Below are 22,521 nucleotides of genomic sequence, written 5' to 3'. Positions count from 1 at the left end.
TGTGTATGGCTTAGTGGGTAGAGCAACCGTGCCAGAAACCTGAGGGTTGCAGGTTCGCTCCCCGCCTCTTACCATCCAAAAATTGCTGCCGTTGTGTCCTTGGGCGGGACACTTCACCCTTTGCCCCCGGTGCCACTCACACCGGTAAATTGAATGATGAATGATAGGTGGTGGTCGGAGGGGCCATTGGCGCAAATTGCAGCCACGCTTCCGTCAGTCTACCCCAGGGCAGCTGTGGCTATGAAAGTAGCTTACCACCACCAGGTGTGAATGATTGATGGGTTCTACATGTAAAGCGACTTTGGGTACTTAGAAAAGCGCTATATAAATCCCAGTTATTATTATTATTATTATTATGTGTATGGAGATGCGTAATTAGCCACTTGTCAGGGGGACCATAATTACCTTATTTTTCTGGCTATAAGGTGCACTAAAATCCTTTTTATGTTCACAAAAATCAACAGTAGCACCTTATAACCCGGTGAACCTAATGTACATATAATTCCGGTTTGGCTTACTGACCTTGAAGCAGTTTTATTTGGTGCATGGTGTAATGATAAGGGTGATCAGTACCGTATTTTTCCGACTATAAGTCGCAGTTTTTTTCATAGTTTGGCCGGGGGTGCGACTTATACTCAGGAGCGACTTCTGTGTGAACTTATTAACACATTACCGTAAAATATCAAATAATATTATTTATCTCATTCACATAAGAGACTAGACCAGGGGTCGGCAACCCGCGGCTCCGGAGCCGCATGCGGCTCTTTGATCACTCTGATGCGGCTCAGCTGCATACTTGCCGACCCTCCCGAATTTCCCGGGAGATTTCCGGATTTCGGTGCCTTTCGATTTTCACCCTAACAATAATAATAAGGGCGTGCCATGATGATATAGCATTTAGCGCCCTCTACAATCTGTACAAACAGCATGCCAGCCCAGCCTTTTGTTGTATGCATCTTCTGCTTGCACACGCAAGTGACAGCAAGGCATACTTGGTCAACAGCCACACAGGTTACACTGACGGTGGCCATATAAAACAACTTTAACACTCTTACTAATAATGCGCCACACTTTGAACCAAAACCAAACAAGAATGACAAACACATTTCGGGAGAACATCTGCACCTTAACACAACATAAACACAACAGAACAAATACCCAGAATCCCATGCAGCCCTGACTCTTCCGGGCTACATTATACACCCCTGCTACCACCAAACCCCGCCGCCACCCCAACCCTGCTCCCCCACACATCAGGAGTTGACAAGTATGACGCTGCCAAGCGCCATTCATATAAAACTCGCAGCCCGCACCAACATTCAAATATCATATTAAGGTGTGGGCTGCGTGTCTGAGACCCTTAGGTTAAACATAGCACAAAGCAAAAAAAAAAAAGCACTGTATGTAGTGTTATTTCATTTTAAATTTCAAAAGATTTTTGTGGCTCCCATTGTTTTCTTTAATTTGTGAAACTGGTCAAAATGGCTCTTTGAGTGGTAGAGGTTGCCGACCCCTGGACTAGACGTATAAGATTTCATGGGATTTAGCGATTAGGAGTGACAGATTGTTTGGTAAACGTATAGCATGTTCTATATGTTATAGTTATTTGAATGACTCTTACTATAATATGTTACGTTAACATACCAGGCACGTTCTCAGTTGGTTATTTATGCCTCATATAACGTACACTTATTCAGCCTGTTGTTCACTATTCTTTATTTATTTTAAATTGCCTTTCAAATGTCTAATCTTGGTGTTGGGTTTTATCAAATAAATTTCCCCCAGAAATGCGACTTATATATGTTTTTTTCTTTCTTTATTATGCATTTTCGGCCGGTGCGACTTATACTCCGGAGCGACTTATACTCCGAAAAATATGGTATATGGCAGTCACATATAAGAGATACATGTGGACTGCAGGCTGACGCCCTCTGTTCAATTTATTACACGCGCAAGTACAAATTGGCAAGCAAGACCAAAACGTTGATGTTTCATTGAGAATATGGAACATTACACACGGCGCTCAAAAATCTGTCAAAATGTTGTAGTACGACGCTAGACAAAGCTGCACCACTTGATGGATCATTGGCGCGTTATGGCTACCAACCAATCAACAATCAGCAGCGTGTCTTTAAGTCTCCTCTCTAATAAAGGCCTCACTTGAAATAAAAGCCTCAGTTTTCTTTTGCTCCTTTTCTGCAGATGACACTGTCCCAGCAGAGAGGGAACCGGGCGAGGTGGTGGACAGTCTGGTGGGGAAACAAGTGGAGTACGCAAAAGAGGACGGAGGCAAACGAACAGGCATGGTCATCCACCAGGTGGAGGCCAAGCCTTCTGTCTACTTCATCAAGTTTGACGATGACCACCTGATTTACGTCTACGACTTGGTCAAAACGTCGTAAGACTCGGCCGACGCCCTGGTCCCGTCTCCCAGGACACATCGACCCAGTACATGTTTCGCAGACCCTTAAAAGGCTTTTGGCGGGCTTCTTTCAGTGTTAACTAAGTTCTACTTTGAAAAATTTGAAAAATACAGCATCATATAATCCAAGCGTATCAAAACATAACAATATGACTGAGAAATGTAGTCATCGTACTCCTAGAAGAGAACTCAAACCATTTGTGAGCTGCTACCATCCACTAGAGGAGATAAACTCATCAAGTACTAACAAAATATTTGTTAGTACTGCCATCCTCAAGTCCATTACTGTCACAAATACTGGAATTCTTCATTTAAGCTCACAAACAATATAGAAATCTAAATGATGCTACACCAAACCCTTAACAATGTTAGCTATGTATCTTCTTACATAACTTTGTAATGTATGTATTTTAATAACACATTATTATTGATATTACGCAGTGTTTTACGTCGCAATCATTTATTTGTGGCGGTTACATTTGGCCTACCTGTTGTCCTCGCTCATAAATAAACACATTCAAATGGGACTGTGTGGGAATTAGAGGTGTCCCGATTCCAATTCGGCAAAAAAACAAGTATCGCATTATATTAGCTTGGATATAAAATCTTTGATTCAAGCACTCCCGGAACTTGTTTACTTGACAGCCAGTTAACATTTAAAAGTCCTCCGATAAGCACACAAGGTTGGTCTTTTCGTGTATTTTAGTCAAGCCATTTACAAAAGGTAAACATGGTAGGCTATAGGATACTCGAGAGCTCGCAGCTACACAACAGCTTAGCCCACAATAGCACACAAGCTAAACATATGTAATAAGTGTCTTTAGATGAACAATATTGCGGTTTTAAATAGCACATTTGTCAAATATAGTACCGTATTTTTCGGAGTATAAGTCGCTCCGGAGTATAAGTCGCACCGGCCAAAAATGCATGATAAAGAAGGAAAAAAACATACCGTATTTTTCGGACTATAAGTCGCATTTTTTTTCATAGTTTGGCCGGGCTCCAGTGCGACTTACATGTTTTTTTCCTTCTTTATTATGCATTTTCGGCAGGTGCGACTTATACTCTGGTGCGACTTATACTCCGAAAAATACGGTATATAAGTCGCACTGGAGTATAAGTCGCATTTTTTGGGGGAAATGTATTTGATAAAAGCCAACACCAAGAATAGACATTTGAAAGGCAATTTAAAATAAATAAAGAATAGTGAACAACAGGCTGAATAAGTGTACGTTATATGAGGCATAAATAACCAACTGAGAACGTGCCTGGTATGTTAACGTAACATATTATGGTAAGAGTCATTCAAATAACTATAACATATAGAACATGCTATACGTTTACCAAACAATCTGTCACTCCTAATCGCTAAATCCCATGAAATCTTATACGTCTAGTCTCTTACGTGAATGAGCTAAATAATATTATTTGATATTTTACGGTAATGTGTTAATAATTTCACACATAAGTCGTTCCGGAGTATAAGTCGCCGGCCAAACTATGAAAAAAAACTGCGACTTATAGTCCGAAAAATACGGTATTTAATATATATATTATTTACACAAACAAAGTCGTAAGTGTATTATGAATTATCCAGTAACAAATGTGTCCGCATCATTGAACTTAAGGCGTCATTAGTTGAACTGAATTAATGGGTGTCAACAATTATCACCCTACTTTAACTTAAAGACAGCATAAGTCCATTCCAGATGGTTAATAATAAATATATTTTTTTATACCTACCATTGTTCTTTGAGTCATTTCACTTGACCAAACATTGTACTACATTCCAAACGTATTACTGCTGATATTGTATCAGATCGATGCCGGTGTCGGCGAATACTCGTATCGGGACACCCCTAATGTGAATGTAGCTCGTCGCTCCAAGTCCGTACATTAGATTGCGTCGTAACTCCACTTGAATTGCAACGTGTCGTGTTGACAACTTCCATTTAGCGAATGTTTTGACCCATCTAGATTCTGGCGAGCATCCAATCTATCGACTTTTTTTGGTGTTTTTGGTGTTAACACTTTTGGAGACTTCAACGTGAAAGGCGGCTTCGACTGACGTTAAAAAAAAAAAAAAAAAAAGCAATAGAAATAAGTTTGTATTTCGAAACATATTTTAGATATATATATATATATATATATATATATATATATATATATATATATATATATATATATATATATATATATATATATATGTATGCTCAAACAACATCCTTTAAAAAAAACCGATATGGGTCAAACGATACTGAAGCATCGACGCATTATGAAAAACAAGGAGTGATACTGTGTCCTCCATACCTTGATGTGTGTCACTTTAAGAAAAAAATCATGTCGTTACAAATCGATACAACTCCTGTGTCGTTTGACTGTGAAGCGTCACACTGTCAGAAAACTTATTTTGGCTGACAAGTGACAGTTGAAAGTATTCAGAGGAGTGGTGTGTCGTGTTTGACATCGGTTTTTGTCGCCATCATCGATGTAAATGGAATTAAGTGCAGCTGAGATAGTCTTCAGCCCCCCGTGACTCCGAAAGGGACAAGCGGTAAAAAATAGGTGAGTAGATGGAAAATTTCCAAAGTGTGGGGTCATTTTGATCTTATATCGGCAAATAATGTAAATGCTCTTTTTATGTTTACTATTTGGTTCATTGACGAGAGCGTCGCATTTCATCATCCTTTCGGCACAGCTGTTTGTTTAAAAAAACCAAATCGTCTGCTATTAATTTTATTTGTTGGTGTAATGTAGTGACTTTCTTAACCCAGCAGATGCCACCATTATGAAACCCCAAGACAGTGTCAGTGCATCGTCAATACAGCCAGTGGGTGTGCCACACACTCCCCATTCATGGCCAGTTATGGAGATAGACGATGCAATCGCACACAACCCAACACGAAATAGTAAGTATGGTCTTGTGGGAAACACTTGCAGATTATCAGTCAAAATGGGTATACATTGAATTAGGATTTAATATTTCGAAGTACATTTTTTTACTTCTGTCACTATTTTTATCCTGTTAAAAACCTCTTAGTTGAATTAAGATGTATTGAATGTGTGGGAATTTCCACCTATTGGTGAAATTCTTATTGTCATCAATTTGATTGACTAATATTTGGCAATATTGAGCACATTGCAATAAAAAAAATAGTAAAATTTAAAAGTAATTTTAGAGATTTCATAGCTTATTTGCTGTCACAAATAGGTTTAAGTGAAGATATGACAAAACCAACCTCCGAATTCAGGCTTAATGACATTTTGGGACAATCATTTTGTCGAAGGATGACGACCGATCATATCAAAACTGGAGATACCCCCAAGGACAGAGCAGGGTTTTGTACAGAACAAAGCTAGGGACATGTAGTACAATACTACTAAAAGAAAACGACTTCATTTCATTCATCGGGCAATGGAAACTTCATCTTAAGATGACTGCGGTTGGAATCTCTGATTTAAAACAAAAAAAAGGGAATTATTTCCTGCTTTTTGTCATTGCCAAAACCGCTTCTTGATGTATTTTTTGTATTTTTTCCAAGTGTTGCAGGTAGTGTTTCTATGATTTCACTTAAGCCTTTTGTATGCGTTCATGTCGTGTTTCCAATGTAGGAATTTCACACCTTTTTGTGTAATAGTTTGTGATTTACAACATCTCTGCGCTTCCTCCAGTTCAAAGACAGATATACAGTACAGGCCAAAAGTTTGGACACACCTTCTCATTCAATGCGTTTTCTTTATCTTTTATTTTTAGATTGTCACTGAAGGCATCAAAACTATGAATGAACATGTGTGGAGTTATGTACTTAACAAAAAAAAGGTGAAATAACTGAAAACTTGTTTTATATTCTAGTTTCTTCAAAATAGCCACCCTTTGCTCTGATTACTGCTTTGCACACTCTTGGCATTCTCACCATGAGCTTCAAGAGGTAGTCACCTGAAATGGTTTTCACTTCACAGGTGTCATAGTTTTGATGCCTTCAGTGACCATCTACAATGTAAATAGTCATGAAAATAAAGAAAACTCATTGAATGAGAAGGTGTGTCCAAACTTTTGGCCTCTACTGTATATGCTGTTGAAATTTGGGACAAAACAAAGCAGGAAAAAAAGACGACACGGACAATATTTCTCGGGCTGATCATGCAGTTTACTTAAAATGTTTTTTTTGTACATTTAAAGCCTGATATTTGGGCTTAAAGTCTTTCAGTCGCTGTTCACTCACAACACAGAAAATCAGCGTGTGATGTTGTCTGCCAGAGGGTGTCCAAAGTACGGTCAGAAGGTCTCATTTTCTACTGCCACCTAACATATTCTAAAAGTTAATTTGATTTGTAATTATTATTGGAAAATAACTATTTTATTTTTCATCTGCTCTAATCAGCTCTCCAGAGTTTCGCGATCGCACCAATTCACACAAATTAAGCGAATCCTCGCAAATGAGTTGTACGCCCAAGTGTACAATGCCACGACTTCCCCGATCATTTTGGCCAATCAGATTAGTCTCTGAGCGACGCTCAAACGCACACGTCAACTTTCTTATCTTTGTTTCTTGTGTAGACCAAGCAGGAACAACGGGTAACAATTTTATCAACTCTTCATTCACTGAACAAAAATTGTCGTTCTTTCGCGTCGCTCACACCGACTTCCTTTTTCTGTCTACAGTGTTAATGTGGGTGATGTGGTATATAAACATTTACTTCCTAGTATATTTGACCAGTGGCGGGCCGTGCGTTTCTCACCTAGGCCTTCAGTGATGTCCTACTTTGTCCGACTTCACCACTCAAAACACCGTAATTTATGTCACCACATGGACAGATACTACACAGAAACCCACTTGCACACTACTGCGTATCGAAACCCCTCAACAGTGTACAAAACGGTCTATTTTTCGGCACATTTAATAAACCCGCTTCAGCAATTTAAACATATCTTACGTGGTACTGTCAAAGTTAAAAGAATTGTATAAAACAAAGGAAACATGAAAAAATTAAGAAATACAATATTTGAACTCACAATTTGTAGAACCCATTCGACGCCGTATAAGCCAGTGGTACCACTCGTAGTCGGTAGTTGGTCGTAGTTGGTTGATTGATAGATTCCGGTGTCGGCCGACCTCATCTCACAAGATGTAGTTTCTCTTAAGTATCCTTTTTGAATATGGTCTTGCAAATATATATCTGACACCTAATCAACATTTTGCTCTCCTCCTTTGTGAGTACCGGTGAGTTTTCTATGGCTCCACTTCCTGTATTCGCAACTTGTGATTGGATACTCACTTGGGACTCCCAAGTGAGTATCCAATCACAGCGTGAGGCCAGTTAGAAGGCCTTACTGACAACAACTCGTGATCTGATTGGCTATGGCAATTGTCTATCAACCGTATGTGCCCGTTCACTTACAGTGCACAGACGCATGCATTGTTGATTCTGAAGGCCCCGGGCAGATTTGGTACAGCATGGCAACATAAGCTAGCTGAATTCTGATTGGATACGAACTCTAACCTAAAAACAACAGCACTGGAAGGAGCATAATATGACATGAAGAGAATATGAATACTTTTAGATATTTAGGGAAAGTTAATGAAAAATTGCTTTTATCTTTAATTATGATCATGATTTCTGGTTATGTTAGGCCAGCAGAGAAGGCCTTGCTGGCCCTGACGGCACACCACTGTTTTACATTTATTCATCCAGAATAAAAAAAATTAAGGACATTTTCATTTGCAATGTTGACCTAACAAAGAGGCAGCATTTACATGTTAGAGATGTTGAGGTGTGATGATAATCAAGCATAGTCTCTCATTTACCAACAAACGTTAGCGTTATAGATCGCGCTCAACAGTAAATGTGTTGGAACATAAAGTAATTTTGAAGAGCAGACAGCACCTTTGGTGGTGTTTCTTTCTGTAATTATAACTCATTATTAGTTATAATTAATTAAAACAGTACAGTCCAGTACAGTGTGATTGCACTTTAATGGCTGCACTGCCAACCAGTGTTTATTTTTAAGTCTTTGTGGTATAAAACGAGTACACTGCAAAAAGTCAGTGTTCAAAAACAAGAAAAAAAAAATACAAAAATGAGGGGTATTTTATTTGAACTAAGCAATATTATCTGCCAATAGAACAAGAAAATTTGGCTTGTCAAGACTTTCCAAAACAAGTAAAATTAGCTAACCTCAATGAACCCAAAAATACCTTAAAATAAGTATATTCTCACTAATAACAATTGCACTACTATATGGGTACGTATTTTCTATTGTTTCATTGAAAATAAAACAGCAAAGTCTATTTGGCTGTCATCTGTTTTAACATGAGACACAACTGTGTCAAAGTCATGATTTTTTTTTCATGTTTGAAATAAGAAATTATTACTTTAAAAAAGTAGTTTTATACTTGTGAGTGTTGATGACGCAGCTTTGCAACAGTTGATATTCTAGTTTCAAGCATGTTTTACTCAATATAGGTCGTAAAATCTCAGCAACAAGCTGTAATATCTTACTGAGATCATTTAGGACCAAAACACTTAAAACAAGTAAAACACTCTAACATGAAATCTGCTTAGTGAGAAGAATTATCTTAACAGACAGAAAATAAGCAAATATCACACTTATTTGAGATATTTAATCTTACTTAGATTTCAGTTTTTGCAGTGTAACTTCCGTGGTCGGCCGACCTGGTCTCACAAGATGTAGTTTCTCTTTAAATATCCTTCTTGAAAATGATATTTTATTATATATATCTGCCCTGCCACTGAATCAACGTTTTGCTCTCCTTCCTTGTGGGTTAAAAAAGTGAGTACAGGAGATTTCTCTGCTAGCTCCGCTGCCACTTCCTGTTTCCACAAACCACAACTTGTGATTGGATACTCACTTGCGAGTGACAAGTGAGTATCCAATCACAGTCACGTTTAACGTAAGGATGGGCTACTGTCAACAACTCTTGATCTGATTGGCTATCGTAACTGTCTAATAACTGAATGTCCTCGTTTGTTTACACCGCACAGCTGCCGCTAATGTTGGTTCAGAAGGCCTCCGGCAGAATTCATCCAGCGCTGGCAACTCGCTAGCTGAATTCTGATTGGATAAAAGCTGTGACGGCACACCACTGGATTGGGGTACGTCGTTTTTTAATTTAGAATAATGTTAAGGTCTCTCGTATTCATGCTGGCATTTAAGACGAGGCAAGTTTATTTTTTAGAAACGATTCGTACACAGGGCAATTCAAAGTGCTTTACAGAAAGTTACAAGAAGGCAAAAATAATAGTAAAGACAATCATAATTCCAATCAAAAAAGTGTCGATAAAATACTTTTGGTTGTCATTTGCACAATTAAGTGTTTTCAGCTCCGATTTGAACATTGCCAACGACCTGTCTTACATCTTCTGGAAGACAATTCCAGATTTTAGGAGGATAAAACTGAAACGCAGTATCACCATGTTTAGTCCGTACTCTAGGCGCCAGCAGGAGACCACTCCCTGAGGTTCTAAGAGCTGGAGATGGTTCTAACATGTTAGATACCATATTTTTCGGAGTATAAGTCGTTCCGGAGTATAACTCGCACCGGCCGAAAATGCATAATAAAGAAGGAAAAAAACATATATACGTTGCACTGGAGTATAAGTCGCATTTTTTGGGGAAATGTATTTGATAAAAGCCAACACCAAGAATAGACATTTGAAAGGCAATTTAAAATAAATAAAGAATAGTGAACAACAGGCTGAATAAGTTTATGTTATATGAGGCATAAATAACCAACTGAGAACGTGCCTGGTATGTTAACGTAACATTTTATGGTAAGAGTCATTCAAATAACTATAACATATAGAACATGCTATACGTTTACCAAACAATCTGTCACTCCTAATCGCTAAATCCCATGAAATCTTATACATCTAGTTTCTTACGTGAATGAGCTAAATAATATTATTTCATATTTTACGGTAATGTGTTAATAATTTCACACATAAGTCGCTCCTGAGTATGTCGCACCCCCGGCCAAACTATGGAAAAAAACTGCGACTTATAGTCCGAAAAATACGCCATGTACTTTGGCACAAGACTTGTACACAAGGAGAGCGGTTTTAAAGTCCATCCCGTGACCAACAGGAAGCAAGTGACCTAAGCACTGGACTAATATGGTCCTATTTCCCGGTTCTAGTCAGGACTCGAGCAGCAGCATTCTGTATGTACTGCAGCTGCTTTAGAGGGCCCAGTGAGAATGCTATTACAGTACTGCTGGAGACAAAGGCATGGACTAGTCTTCCTAAGTCTGATTTAGACATTATTCCTCTGATTTTGGCAATGTTTTAACTAGCAAAAAGCTGCAGGTGTTATTGATTTATTGTGACGGTTAAAGTTTAGGTCTGAGTCCATTGTTACCCCTAGATTTTATTTTATTTTTATTTTTATTAAGGATCCCCATTAGCTGGTTGCCTCAACAACCCACTAGTCTTCCTGGGGTCCACAATTCAATACAATTACAAGTAAAAGCATGTAATTATAACTACACAATACAGAAAAAAATAAAAGTATCAATAAGAAAACAAGCAAACAATTTACAGTCACAGAATAATAATTAATATAACTACACAATATAAAACCAAACAAATCATCAAAGGGCAAACTAATTTAAAGACTCAGATAAAATATTACTCTCTTTTTAAAAACGTGTTCACTTTCAATGCCGGATTAGATTTTTAACCTTTCAGGGAGAGGGTCTCAAGGGGACTATCAGTAGTTTCTCTTTGCCACAGACAAGTTAAAGAAAATAGTTTTGCATCCACACACTGATCTGTTCATGCACTAGCTCCAGTAAATGAGCAGTATCACCTATGTCAGTTTACACAGGTGCAGTTATCAATCACGGTTTTACTATAACCTTAATTTGAAATTCTGATGCTAACTGTCTGGAGTTTTATTGCAATATTTCATAAATATTGTTACGTCCCCAGGCACACAGTGCCAATGTTTCTTGGGTTGTCCGTCGTAAGCTTTTGTTCGTGCTCAGAGACAAATTAAATTAGCCCTGATGTGCGAGGAAGTTGGACAAAGTTGCTTAAATGGCGGCTAACATCAAATCCTGGAAGGTCTGATTATTCACGTTAAAAAACCTCTAAAAGCTTAGTGGCCACATGCGTGGACAGCACCTTTTTAGGTCTTATTTCCAAACTTGTGTACACTACTGAATTGGGGTCTTATGGCCACTTATGTGGACACTTATACTGCCATATGGTGGTGTAAGAAGAGTATAACATACAATGGAATTTGGGGAAAAAAATTGTAAAAATAAGAATTAGCATGTCACTAAACATGAAGTACACGTTTGTGTACTTATGGACTAAGTACATCATATAAAAAAGATGATTCTTAGTTTTTATTCTAATTAGGGTCCAATAAGCCCAAATAGCAAAGAGAAATAATAAAAAAAAGCATGTAAACAAACCGCTTAAGAGGTTTTAAACCAGATTCATTTCAGTTTTGTGTTTGTGTTTCTTGTCCTTCATTTCTACCACAAATATTTTTTTTGTGATTAGTTAAAAATTACGTCACGTGACGGTTTGAGGGTTGAAGAGATATTATTTCATCCTAAATTTAAAAAAAAAAGAAGAAGTGAGTGATCATTGAAAGTCAATCTGGGGAGTGCATGAGCAGACGAGTATGTACAAACTTCATTTTGTGGACTTGTGATGTAGATAGTTGCCAAAGCAGATAGATGACAGATATTATTAATACCTGCACAAAAAAGACTCTGAGACGTATATGTGTATGTAGTATGATCATCTCGACGCGCACGTTTTTTAATTGGTTCCGATATTGCAAACACACATTTCGGCAGCAATGTTCCAGTTGCTTCATTTTGCGATTATTGTTGTTGACGTCGGAATGATATGAGCTTTTTCTATCATCCTGCCTTGTATTTTATTTTATTTTTTTGTATGATTAAAAATGGTGTGTTCATTTTTATTGTTCATGAAACAAATGTGGTTTGTGGTTCTTTGCAGTGCCGTGCTGCTTCACACAATGCCGATATTTATATTGTAGCTGCTGTATGTTAGAGCTGTAACCCAACACTTGAAATGTCATAAAATAGGCCATAAACAGCCTTTGAAGTCCCTAAGTGGAACATTTGATTTGAGTGTTTTTTTTACCATTAAAAGTCACGATGAGTTTTACATGTAACAATTTCAATGCTTAAAAAAACAAAACTGCCCTTTTTTATTTTTTTAGAATTTTGCCTCACGACAAGAACACGTCTTTTCATTGTGGCTGCTTTCTAAATAGTGGGAAACTGCTAGCAAGAGGCGACTAACAATGCAGGTAATTAGGATGAATCTATTCTGGCTATAAAGCCTTCTAAAAAAAAATGCAACAACAAGATTTTAATCCATGCTGTAAGTATGTACTGTGTGTAACGTTGGCACATTCACGATAACATGAAATATTTACAGTATTTTGCACATTTAAACGTAACTTATTTTTTGGGCTCATCGATTTACCAACGAACGATACTTTTGTTGAGCACTTCCTGTGTTTACTATCAATAATAGCATGCAATGCTGAAAGTTTCAAATAAAAAAATATAAAACAGTCACTTACAATGTCCGTTCTCACTAGAATGCTGATTAATAGGATGTTGTATCTTTCGGCACTTGTACTCTTTTCGAGCTGCTAAATTCAAAACGCTGCCCTTTTTTTTCCTGCAGCTGTTCCATATACTGTAATATTGTACATGGTAATTGGGATTTGTTATATATTGTATATATTATTGTGGAAGCTCTCTTCCAGTGGGTCCTCCTGACCACCAACCTTCTCCAGGCGAGCCCGTTTCATTGTTCCAAAGACAGTTTTTATTGGCATGCAACCATGTAGGGATTGCTTTCCAGCAATATATACTTGGACTTTTCAGTCCAGCGTATATCTGTACGTGTGTCTTTCTCTGGCTCCCACTCCAACAACGTCTCTCTTCCCGGTTTGCTGCTTATACAGAGCGACTTCAAGGCCAGTCCTGGCACACCCCGCCTTGCTGCAGGCCCACAGGCCACGCCCCCCTCCACAATTATATACAAATATAATATAATAAGATTACAATATATCAGCATATATTATATACTGTCTATATATAATATGTATGTTATATTTTATATTGCTATTATGGTACATTTTAGTCTACTTTATACCTGCGTTGTATTTTTCCAACCTTACCCTTTCCATCCTTTGTAACTGAGCTACTGTGTGGAACAATTTCCCTTGTAGATCAATAAAGTGAGTCTAAGTCTAAAATAATCGTCACTCCTCGGATAAAATAATGTTTCCTAGCGATGTTGTCACGGTCTTACGCTTCGTTCTATAAGATAAGAGCCATTTAGTATCAAGTTAGTAGCGTGTAGATTTTTTAAGTTAGCCAACTTCCTGGCTTGGTGCCACAACCTTTTACTATAAAGGTGAGATGCGTGATTTATAAACTAGGTTGAACTTTTACTAACTTCAAAGGTAACGTAACGTCCTTTATTTTATGACGAGTCACTACAAACGCCATTAGTTTAGTGGTTGTCAAACTTTTTTCACATAGTGCCAATTAAGTGAATTAATTAACTTATATTATGTTCTATGGTGAATGTTTATATTCACCTTGGAGAAAGCAAACCAAATTAAATAGTGGTATTTCAGTTTGAGCACAATAAGATAAGGCCCCTTTGTTTGATAGTCGCAGGTGGATTGGCTCACTTCTCGTAGGAAAAGAGGTTCTAATTGAGACTTCGGAATGCAAAAGTGATAGCCCTGTCCTTGAGGAAAGACTACCTGTCTAGCTCAATGCCAACATTTGAGTTATGACTTAAAGCAGCTGTTTTCCAGACACTTACACACAAACATCTCCTTTTATGGCTTAGCACACACACCCAGAGACAGGAAGGAGGAATATAACAACTGATGGTTAGGCTTCTCCAGTTAGGAGTCCTTCATTTTTTGACTTAGGCTCCTCCGGGTACTGCAGACCTGTTTAATGACGCTTGCTTGTAATAAAGCAACTTTTTGTTCAGCAAAGCGTCTCCGACATCTATTTTGATCCAGCCGCACTATTGTGTTGCCCTCTTGCCCGGGAGGTGGTGACAAGACCAGAAATACACAGCAATGGTTTTAAGTGTGGTGTGTTTGGATAATGTCAACACAGCACACGTAACCATTCTGTCCCACCATCCATCCAGAATCTTGTGGTCCAAGACCCAAATCTCGCGCGAACAAACATGCTCTGACAATATTGAAGAAGACGAAACATAGCAATCACCATAGCAACAGGCGGAAAAACAGGCAATGTAGAAGACATACTGTATTTTTCGGAGTATAAGTCGCACCGGCCGAAAATGCATAATAAAGAAGGAAAAAAACATATATAAGTCGCACTGGAGTATAAGTCGCATTTTTTGGGCAAATGTATTTGATAAAAGCCAAAATCAAGAATAGACATTTGAAAGGCAATTTAAAATAAATAAAGAATAGTGAACAACAGGCTGAATAAGTGTACGTTATATGAGGCATAAATAACCAACTGAGAATGTGCCTGGTATGTTAACGTAACATATTATGGTAAGAGTCATTCAAATAACTATAACATATAGAACATGCTATACGTTTACCAAACAATCTGTCACTCCTGATCGCTAAATCCCATGAAATCTTATACGTCTAGACCAGGGGTCGGCAACCCAAAATGTTGAAGGAGCCATTTGGACCAAAAATTTAAAAAAAAACCTGTCTGGAGCCGCAAAAAATTAAAAGCCATATTACATACAGATAGTGTGTCATGAGATATAAATTGAATTAAGATGACTTAAAGGAAACTAAATGAGCTCAAATATAGCTACAAATGAGGAATAATGATGCAATATGTACATATAGCTCGCCTAAATAGCATGTTAGCATCGATTAGCTTGCAATCATGCAGTGACCAAATATCAATCAATCAATCAATCAATCAATGTTTATTTATATAGCCCTAAATCACAAGTGTCTCAAAGGGCTGCACAAGCCACAACGACATCCTCGGTACAGAGCCCACATAAGGGCAAGGAAAAACTCACCCCAGTGGGACGTCGATGTGAATGACTATGAGAAACCTTGGAGAGGACCGCATATGTGGGTAACCCCCCCCCCCCTCTAGGGAGACCGAATGTAATGGATGTCGAGTGGGTCTAACATAATATTGTGAGGGTACAGTCCATAGTGGATCCAGCATAACAGTAAGAGTCCAGTCCACAGTGGGGTCAGCAGGAAACCATCCCGAGCGGAGATGGGTCAGCAGCGCAGAGATGTTCCCAACCGATATACAGGCGAGCGGTCCACCCCGGGTCCCGACCCCGGACAGCCAGCACCCCATTCATGGCCACCGGATCTGTGTGTCTCCCCTTCCACTAGGGATAGGGGGGAGCAGAGGAGAAAGAAAAGAAACGGCAGATCAACTGGTCTAAAAAAGGGGGGCTATTCAAAGGCTAGAGTATACAAATGAGTTTTGAGATGGGACTTAAATGTTTCTACTGAGGTAGCATCTCTAACTGTTACCGGGAGGGCATTCCATAGTGCTGGAGCCCGAATAGAAAACGCTCTACAGCCCGCAGACTTTTTTTGGGCTCTGGGAATCACTAATAAGCTGTAGTTCTTTGAACGCAGATTTCTTGCCGGGACATATGGTACAATACAATCGGCAAGATAGGACGGAGCTAGACCGTGTAGTATTTTATACGTAAGAAGTAAAACCTTAAAGTCACATCTTAAGTGCACAGGAAGCCAGTGCAGGTGAGCCAGTATAGGCGTAATATGATCAAACTTTCTTGTTCTTGTCAAAAGTCTAGCAGCCGCATTTTGTACCAATTGTAATCTTTTAATGCTATACATAGGGAGACCCGAAAATAATACGTTACAGTAATCGAGACGAGACGTAACGAACGCATGAATAATGATCTCAGCGTCGCTAGTGGACAAAATGGAACGAATTTTAGCGATATTACGGAGATGAAAGAAGGCCGTTTTAGTAACACTCTTAATGTGTGACTCAAAGGAGAGAGTTGGGTCGAAGATAATACCCAGATTCTTTACTGAGTCTCTTTGTGTAATTGTTTGGTTGTCAAATGTTAAGGTGGTATTATCAAATAAATGTCGGTGTTTAGCAGGACCGATAATCAGCATTTCCGTTTTCTTAGTGTTGAGTTGCAAGAAGTTAGCGGACATCCATTGTTTAATTTCATTAAGACACGCCTCCAGCTGACTACAATCCGGCGTGTTGGTCAGCTTTAGGGGCATGTAGAGTTGGGTGTCATCAGCATAACAATGAAAGCTAACACCGTATTTGCGTATGATGTCGCCTAGCGGCAACATGTAAATACTAAAGAGTGCAGGGCCAAGAACCGAACCCTGGGGGACTCCGCACGTTACCTTAACATAGTCCAAGGTCACATTGTTATGGGAGACGCACTGCATCCTGTCAGTAAGATAAGAGTTAAACCACGACAAGGCTAAGTCTGACATACCAATACGTGTTTTGATACGCTCTAATAAAATGTTATGATCGACGGTATCGAAAGCAGCGCTAAGATCAAGAAGCAGCAACATAGATGACGCATCAGAATCCATCGTTAGCAGTAGATCATTAGTCATTTTTGCGAGGGCTGTCTCCGTAGAGTGATTTGCCCTGAAACCGGATTGAAAAGGTTCACAGAGATTGTTAGACACTAAGTGTTCATTTAGCTGCTGTGCGACAATTTTTTCGAGGATTTTCGAGATAAACGGAAGGTGGGACACCGGCCGGTAGTTTACCGTGAGGTCAGGATCGAGGTTAGGTCTTTTGAGCAAAGGATGAATAACCGCTTTTTTGAATGCTAGTGGAACAGTGCCAGAGGAAAGTGATAAGTTTATAATATTTAGCACTGATGGACCTAATAATACAAAAAGCTCCTTAATAAGTTTCCCAGGAAATGGGTCAAGTAAACATGTTGTTTGTTTTGTCCCCTTAACACATCTTAACAATTCCTCTAATGTTATTTCATCAAAGAGAGAGAAACTATTTTGGAGGGCGGTATCCTTCGTAGATACAGTCGTATCTGTGTTAATAGAACCCAGTTGTAGCTGCGATGCATTGTCTTTAATCTCCTTTCTAATGAGTTCAATTTTCTTATTAAAGAAATTCATAAAATCATCTGCTGAGTGGGTGGAGCTACTGGGAGGAGTCCCTTGTTGGGTTAGCGATGCTACTGTACTAAACAAAAAATTCGGATCATTTTTGTTGAGGTGGATGAGATTTGAGTAATATTTAGCTTTAGCTAGGGTAAGCATGTGTTTATAAGTTATTAAACTATCACTCCATGCTTGATGGAAAACCTCAAGTTTAGTAGCGCGCCATTTGCGTTCCAGCTTTCTACATGATAATTTATGGGCTCTAGTTTCTTCTGTAAACCATGGGGTGCGCCTTTTAGGGGCTCTTTTAAGCTTTAGCGGTGCTATACTATCAATGGTGTCGCGCAGGGCGTCGTTAAAGTTGTTAGTGAGGTTATCAATAGAGCCGACATAATTTGGGAATGGTGCCATTACCGAAGGCAGTAGGCCAGCAAGAGTCATCGTTGTGGCAGCATTAATGTTGCGGCTGCTATAGTAGTTATTATTATTAGTTTGACAGTGAGTCAGAACTTCAAATTTTATAAGGTAATGATCGGACATTACTTTAGTATACGGGAGTATCGTAACTTTGGAGGTGGTGACACCCCTGACCAGCACTAGATCTATCGTATTACCGTTGCGATGCGTAGGATCATTTATTATTTGTGTAAGACCACAGCTATCAATTATAGTCTGGAGCGCCATGCACTGAGGGTCCGATGGGGTATTCATATGGATATTAAAGTCCCCCATTATGATTATATTGTCGGCGTGCGTCACTAAATCAGCAACGAACTCTGAAAATTCACTGATGAAGTCCGAATTGGGTCCTGGGGGGCGGTAGATAACAGCCAGGTGGAGAGGCAGCGGTGTGACAAACCTCATAGTAAGCACCTCAAATGAGTTATATTTATTATTTAGGTTCGGGGTAAGATTAAAGTTTTTGTTGTGTATGAGTGCAACTCCCCCACCCCTTTTAATGGGACGGGCAATATGCGCTCCCGCATAGCCAGGAGGAGACGCCTCACCCAGCGCAAAGAAATCGTCTGGTTTGAGCCAGGTCTCGGCGAGACCAATGATGTCAAGATTATTGTCTCTAATGACCTCATTAACTAATAACGTTTTGGAAGATAATGATCTTATGTTTAAGAAGCCCATATTATAGGTAGTGGGCTGTTTTGAGGAGTTTTGTCACTCCACACAAGTCAATAACATCAACAAAGCTCACCTTTGTGTATTCACGCACGTTAAAAGTTTGGTGGACAAAATGAGACAGAAAAAGAAGTAGCATAAAACACGTGTTAGAAAGTCGGAGAAAGTTATAAATGTAAACAAACTACGGTGAGTTCAAGGACCGCCAAAATTAGTAGGACAAAACGGCGCTCACCAAATACTCGAATCAGTGAAGCATGTTTAATATAAACAGTGTGATTTATAACAATTAGGGAGGTTTGTGTCATGTTTGTCCTCCTACAGAAACCATACTAAAACAAAACAAAATATTTTTTTCCCCTCACCTTTTTCCATTTTTCATACATTTTTGAAAAAGCTCCAAAGAGCCACTAGGGCGGCTCTAAAGCCGCGGGTTGCCGACCCGTGGTCTAGTCTCTTACGTGAATGAGCTAAATAATATTATTTCATATTTTACAGTAATGTGTTAATAATTTCACACATAAGTTGCTCCTGAGTATAAGTCGCACCCCCGGCCAAACTATGAAAAAAACTGCGACTTATAGTCCGAAAAATACGGTACACAAAGATGGGGAATGTATTAAGAATCGATTTTTGAAAATACATCTGCGCGTATATGTAAGCAGCCAAGAAGGGTATTTTTAACCGGTTTTGAAATGGTTTTATCTTAAGGTTTTAAGTAATTCATATACCAAAAAATCCTGTTGAATTATTGAATCGAATTGAATCGTGAGTTGTTGTTAGATTCACATCCATAGCGAGTACTGGATTTTTCGGGCCATAGGGCGCGCCAAATTAAAAGGCGCACTGCCAATGAGCGGGTCTAGTCAGGTCTTTTTTCATACAAAAGGCGCACCGGATTATAGGGTGCATTAAAGGGGTCATATTATGATTTTTTAAACCACTTCCTTGTGGTCTACATAACATGTAATGGTAGTTCTTTGGTCAAAATGTTGCATAGATTATGTTTTACAGATCATCTTCAACCCGCTTTCTGACAGTCGCTTCCGGATGCCGTCTTATTTACGTGGCTCACCTTCGGCAGCGTCTTCTCCCTGTCCTCTTTGTTGTAGCGGTGTAGCGTGCAAGGACGGGAGTGGAAGAAGTGTCAAAAGATGGAGCTAACTGTTTTAATGACATTCAGACTTTACTTCAATCAATAACGAAGCAGCATCTCCTCATCCGGAAACAACAATGTGTCCCGTGAAAAACCGTCCAACCGGAACTCTCTAATAACTAAAGTTCCTTAGGTGAATAATGTAAACCCACTACACCGGTATGTTTTAACGCTTTCATGGTGAGTTTACTGACAGATATAAGTAAGAACTTTACACTACTTTATATTAGAAATGGCAACAGCGGAGGATGAATGTCCCATAACAAGAAGATAGAGAAAAAGAAGAAGCTTATCGACTACGGTGTCGGTCACGGACTACAAAGGCGGACGCGTGCAAATGTTCAAGACTTATGCAGATCCCAAATCCAGATCGGCAGGTACCAGAAGGTAAGAAAAGTTGCTTTTGCATAATATTGCGAAACAAAACGCCAGATAATGTCTGCTAATAGGTGCCATTTTGCGGTCCTTATACACACACCATAATAATACTCGTATGTTTAATGCGCCGACAATCCATCAAGTGGTGCGGCTTCATAGCTTACTGAAGTCGTACTAAAAACGTTTTGACAAATTTTTGAGCGCCGTGTGTAATGTTCTATATTCTCAATGGAACATTTAAAGTTTTGGTGTTGTTTACTGGTGTATCGCTTATGTGTGACTGCCATCTACTGGTCACACTTCTCATTACCCCATGGACCAAATATAATAGCTTCGAGGTATCTCTTATGTGTGACTGCCATCTACTGGTCACACTTCACATTACCCCATGGATCCAAATATAATAGCTTCGAGGTATCTCTTATGTGTGACTGCCATCCACTGGTCACACTTCTTATTACCCCATGGACCAACTATATTAGCTTTGAGGTATCTCTTATGTGTGACTGCCATCTACTGGTCACACTTCTCATCACCCCATGTACCAAATATAATAGCTTCGAGGTATCTCTTATGTGTGACTGCCATCTACTGGTCACACTTCTCATTACCCCATGGACCAAATATAATAGCTTCGAGGTATCTCTTATGTGTGACCGCCATCTACTGGTCACACTTCTCATTACCCCATGTACCAAATATAATAGCTTTGAGGTATCTCTTATGTGTGACTGCCATCTACTGGTCACACTTCACATTACCCCATGGACCAAATATAATAGCTTCGAGGTATCTCTTATGTGTGACTGCCATCTACTGGTCACACTTCTCATTACCCCATGTATCAAATATAATAGCTTCGAGGTATCTCTTATGTGTGACTGCCATCTACTGGTCACACTTCACATTACCCCATGGACCAAATATAATAGCTTCGAGGTATCTCTTATGTGTGACTGCCATCCACTGGTCACACTTCTTATTACCCCATGGACCAAATATATTAGCTTCGAGGTATCTCTTATGTGTGACTGCCATCGACTGGTCACACTTCACATTACCCCATGGACCAAATATAATAGCTTTGAGGTATCTCTTATGTGTGACTGCCATCTACTGGTCACACTTCTCATTACCCCATGGACCAAATATAATAGCTTCGAGGTATCTCTTATGTGTGACTAACATCTACTGGTCACACTTCTCACCCCATGTACCAAATATAATAGCTTCGAGGTATCTCTTATGTGTGACTGCCATCTACTGGTCACACTTCACATTACCCCATGGACCAAATATAATAGCTTCGAGGTATCTTTTATGTGTGACTGCCATCCACTGGTCACACTTCTTATTACCCCATGGACCAAATATATTAGCTTTGAGGTATCTTTTATGTGTGACTGCCATCTACTGGTCACACTTCTCATTACCCCATGGACCAAATATAATAGCTTCGAGGTATCTCCTATGTGTGACTGCCATCTACTGGTCACACTTCTCATTACCCCATGGACCAAATATAATAGCTTCGAGGTATCTCTTATGTGTGACTGCCATCTACTGGTCACACTTCTCATTACCCCATGTACCAAATATAATAGCTTCGAGGTATCTCTTATGTGTGACTGCCATCTACTGGTCACACTTCTCATTACCCCATATACCAAATATAATAGCTTCGAGGTCGGTAAGCACAATCAGAATAATGCCGTACATTAGGCGCACCGGGTTATAAGGTGCACTGTCCATTTTTTAGAAAACTGAAAGATTTTAAGTGCGCCTTATAGTCCGAAAAATATGGTACTTAAAGTAGCTGCAATTCTTTCTTTTTCTTTTCTTTTTTTTTTTAGAGGGTTAAAAAGAAAGTTCGATAATATTGAATAAAAAACAATACAATAGAATGTAGAGAAAAAGTACAGCAGTTTTATGAAGTAATGTAATAATGTCCATCCATGCATCCATCTTCTTCCGCTTATCTGAGGTAGGGTCGCGGGGGCAGCAGCCTAAGCAGAGAGGCCCAGACTTCCCTCTCCACAGCCACTTTATCCCGACTCTACCCGAGGATCGACGACCACGAGGGTGAGGAAGGGTGTCAGGTTGCGGTTTAAGAAACAACGGCTCGACCGGATTCCCCTGCCCTCCATGGAACTCCAGGGAAAGGTACGATATCAGAAAGACTCTAAAGACTGCGGAGGTCCTGGCTTTTACCGTATCGTGGCTTATGGAGAGTGTCCGGGACACCGACCTGGCCCTGGACGGCTTTGGAGC

At 39.3% G+C, this 22,521-nt stretch overlaps 1 protein-coding gene across 1 annotated transcript in view; it reads left to right on the top strand.

The window, feature by feature from the left end:
* Positions 1–12,546, top strand: part of LOC133619606 (spindlin-Z-like) — a 65,837-nt gene extending 53,291 nt beyond the window's left edge. The window contains exons 7-8 of the mRNA XM_061980733.2: positions 2,203–5,331; positions 9,428–12,546. Coding sequence (XP_061836717.1) covers positions 2,203–2,402 — 200 coding nt within the window. The 3' untranslated portion in view covers positions 2,403–5,331; positions 9,428–12,546. The remainder of the gene's footprint in view (positions 1–2,202; positions 5,332–9,427) is intronic.
* Positions 12,547–22,521: the final 9,975 nt, after the last annotated feature.

This window comes from Nerophis lumbriciformis, linkage group LG20 (assembly GCF_033978685.3).
Source record: "Nerophis lumbriciformis linkage group LG20, RoL_Nlum_v2.1, whole genome shotgun sequence".
Classification (NCBI taxonomy): domain Eukaryota; kingdom Metazoa; phylum Chordata; class Actinopteri; order Syngnathiformes; family Syngnathidae; genus Nerophis; species Nerophis lumbriciformis.
The sequence above is the reverse complement of the archived record's forward strand: the minus strand, read 5'-3'. Positions and strand labels throughout refer to the sequence as shown.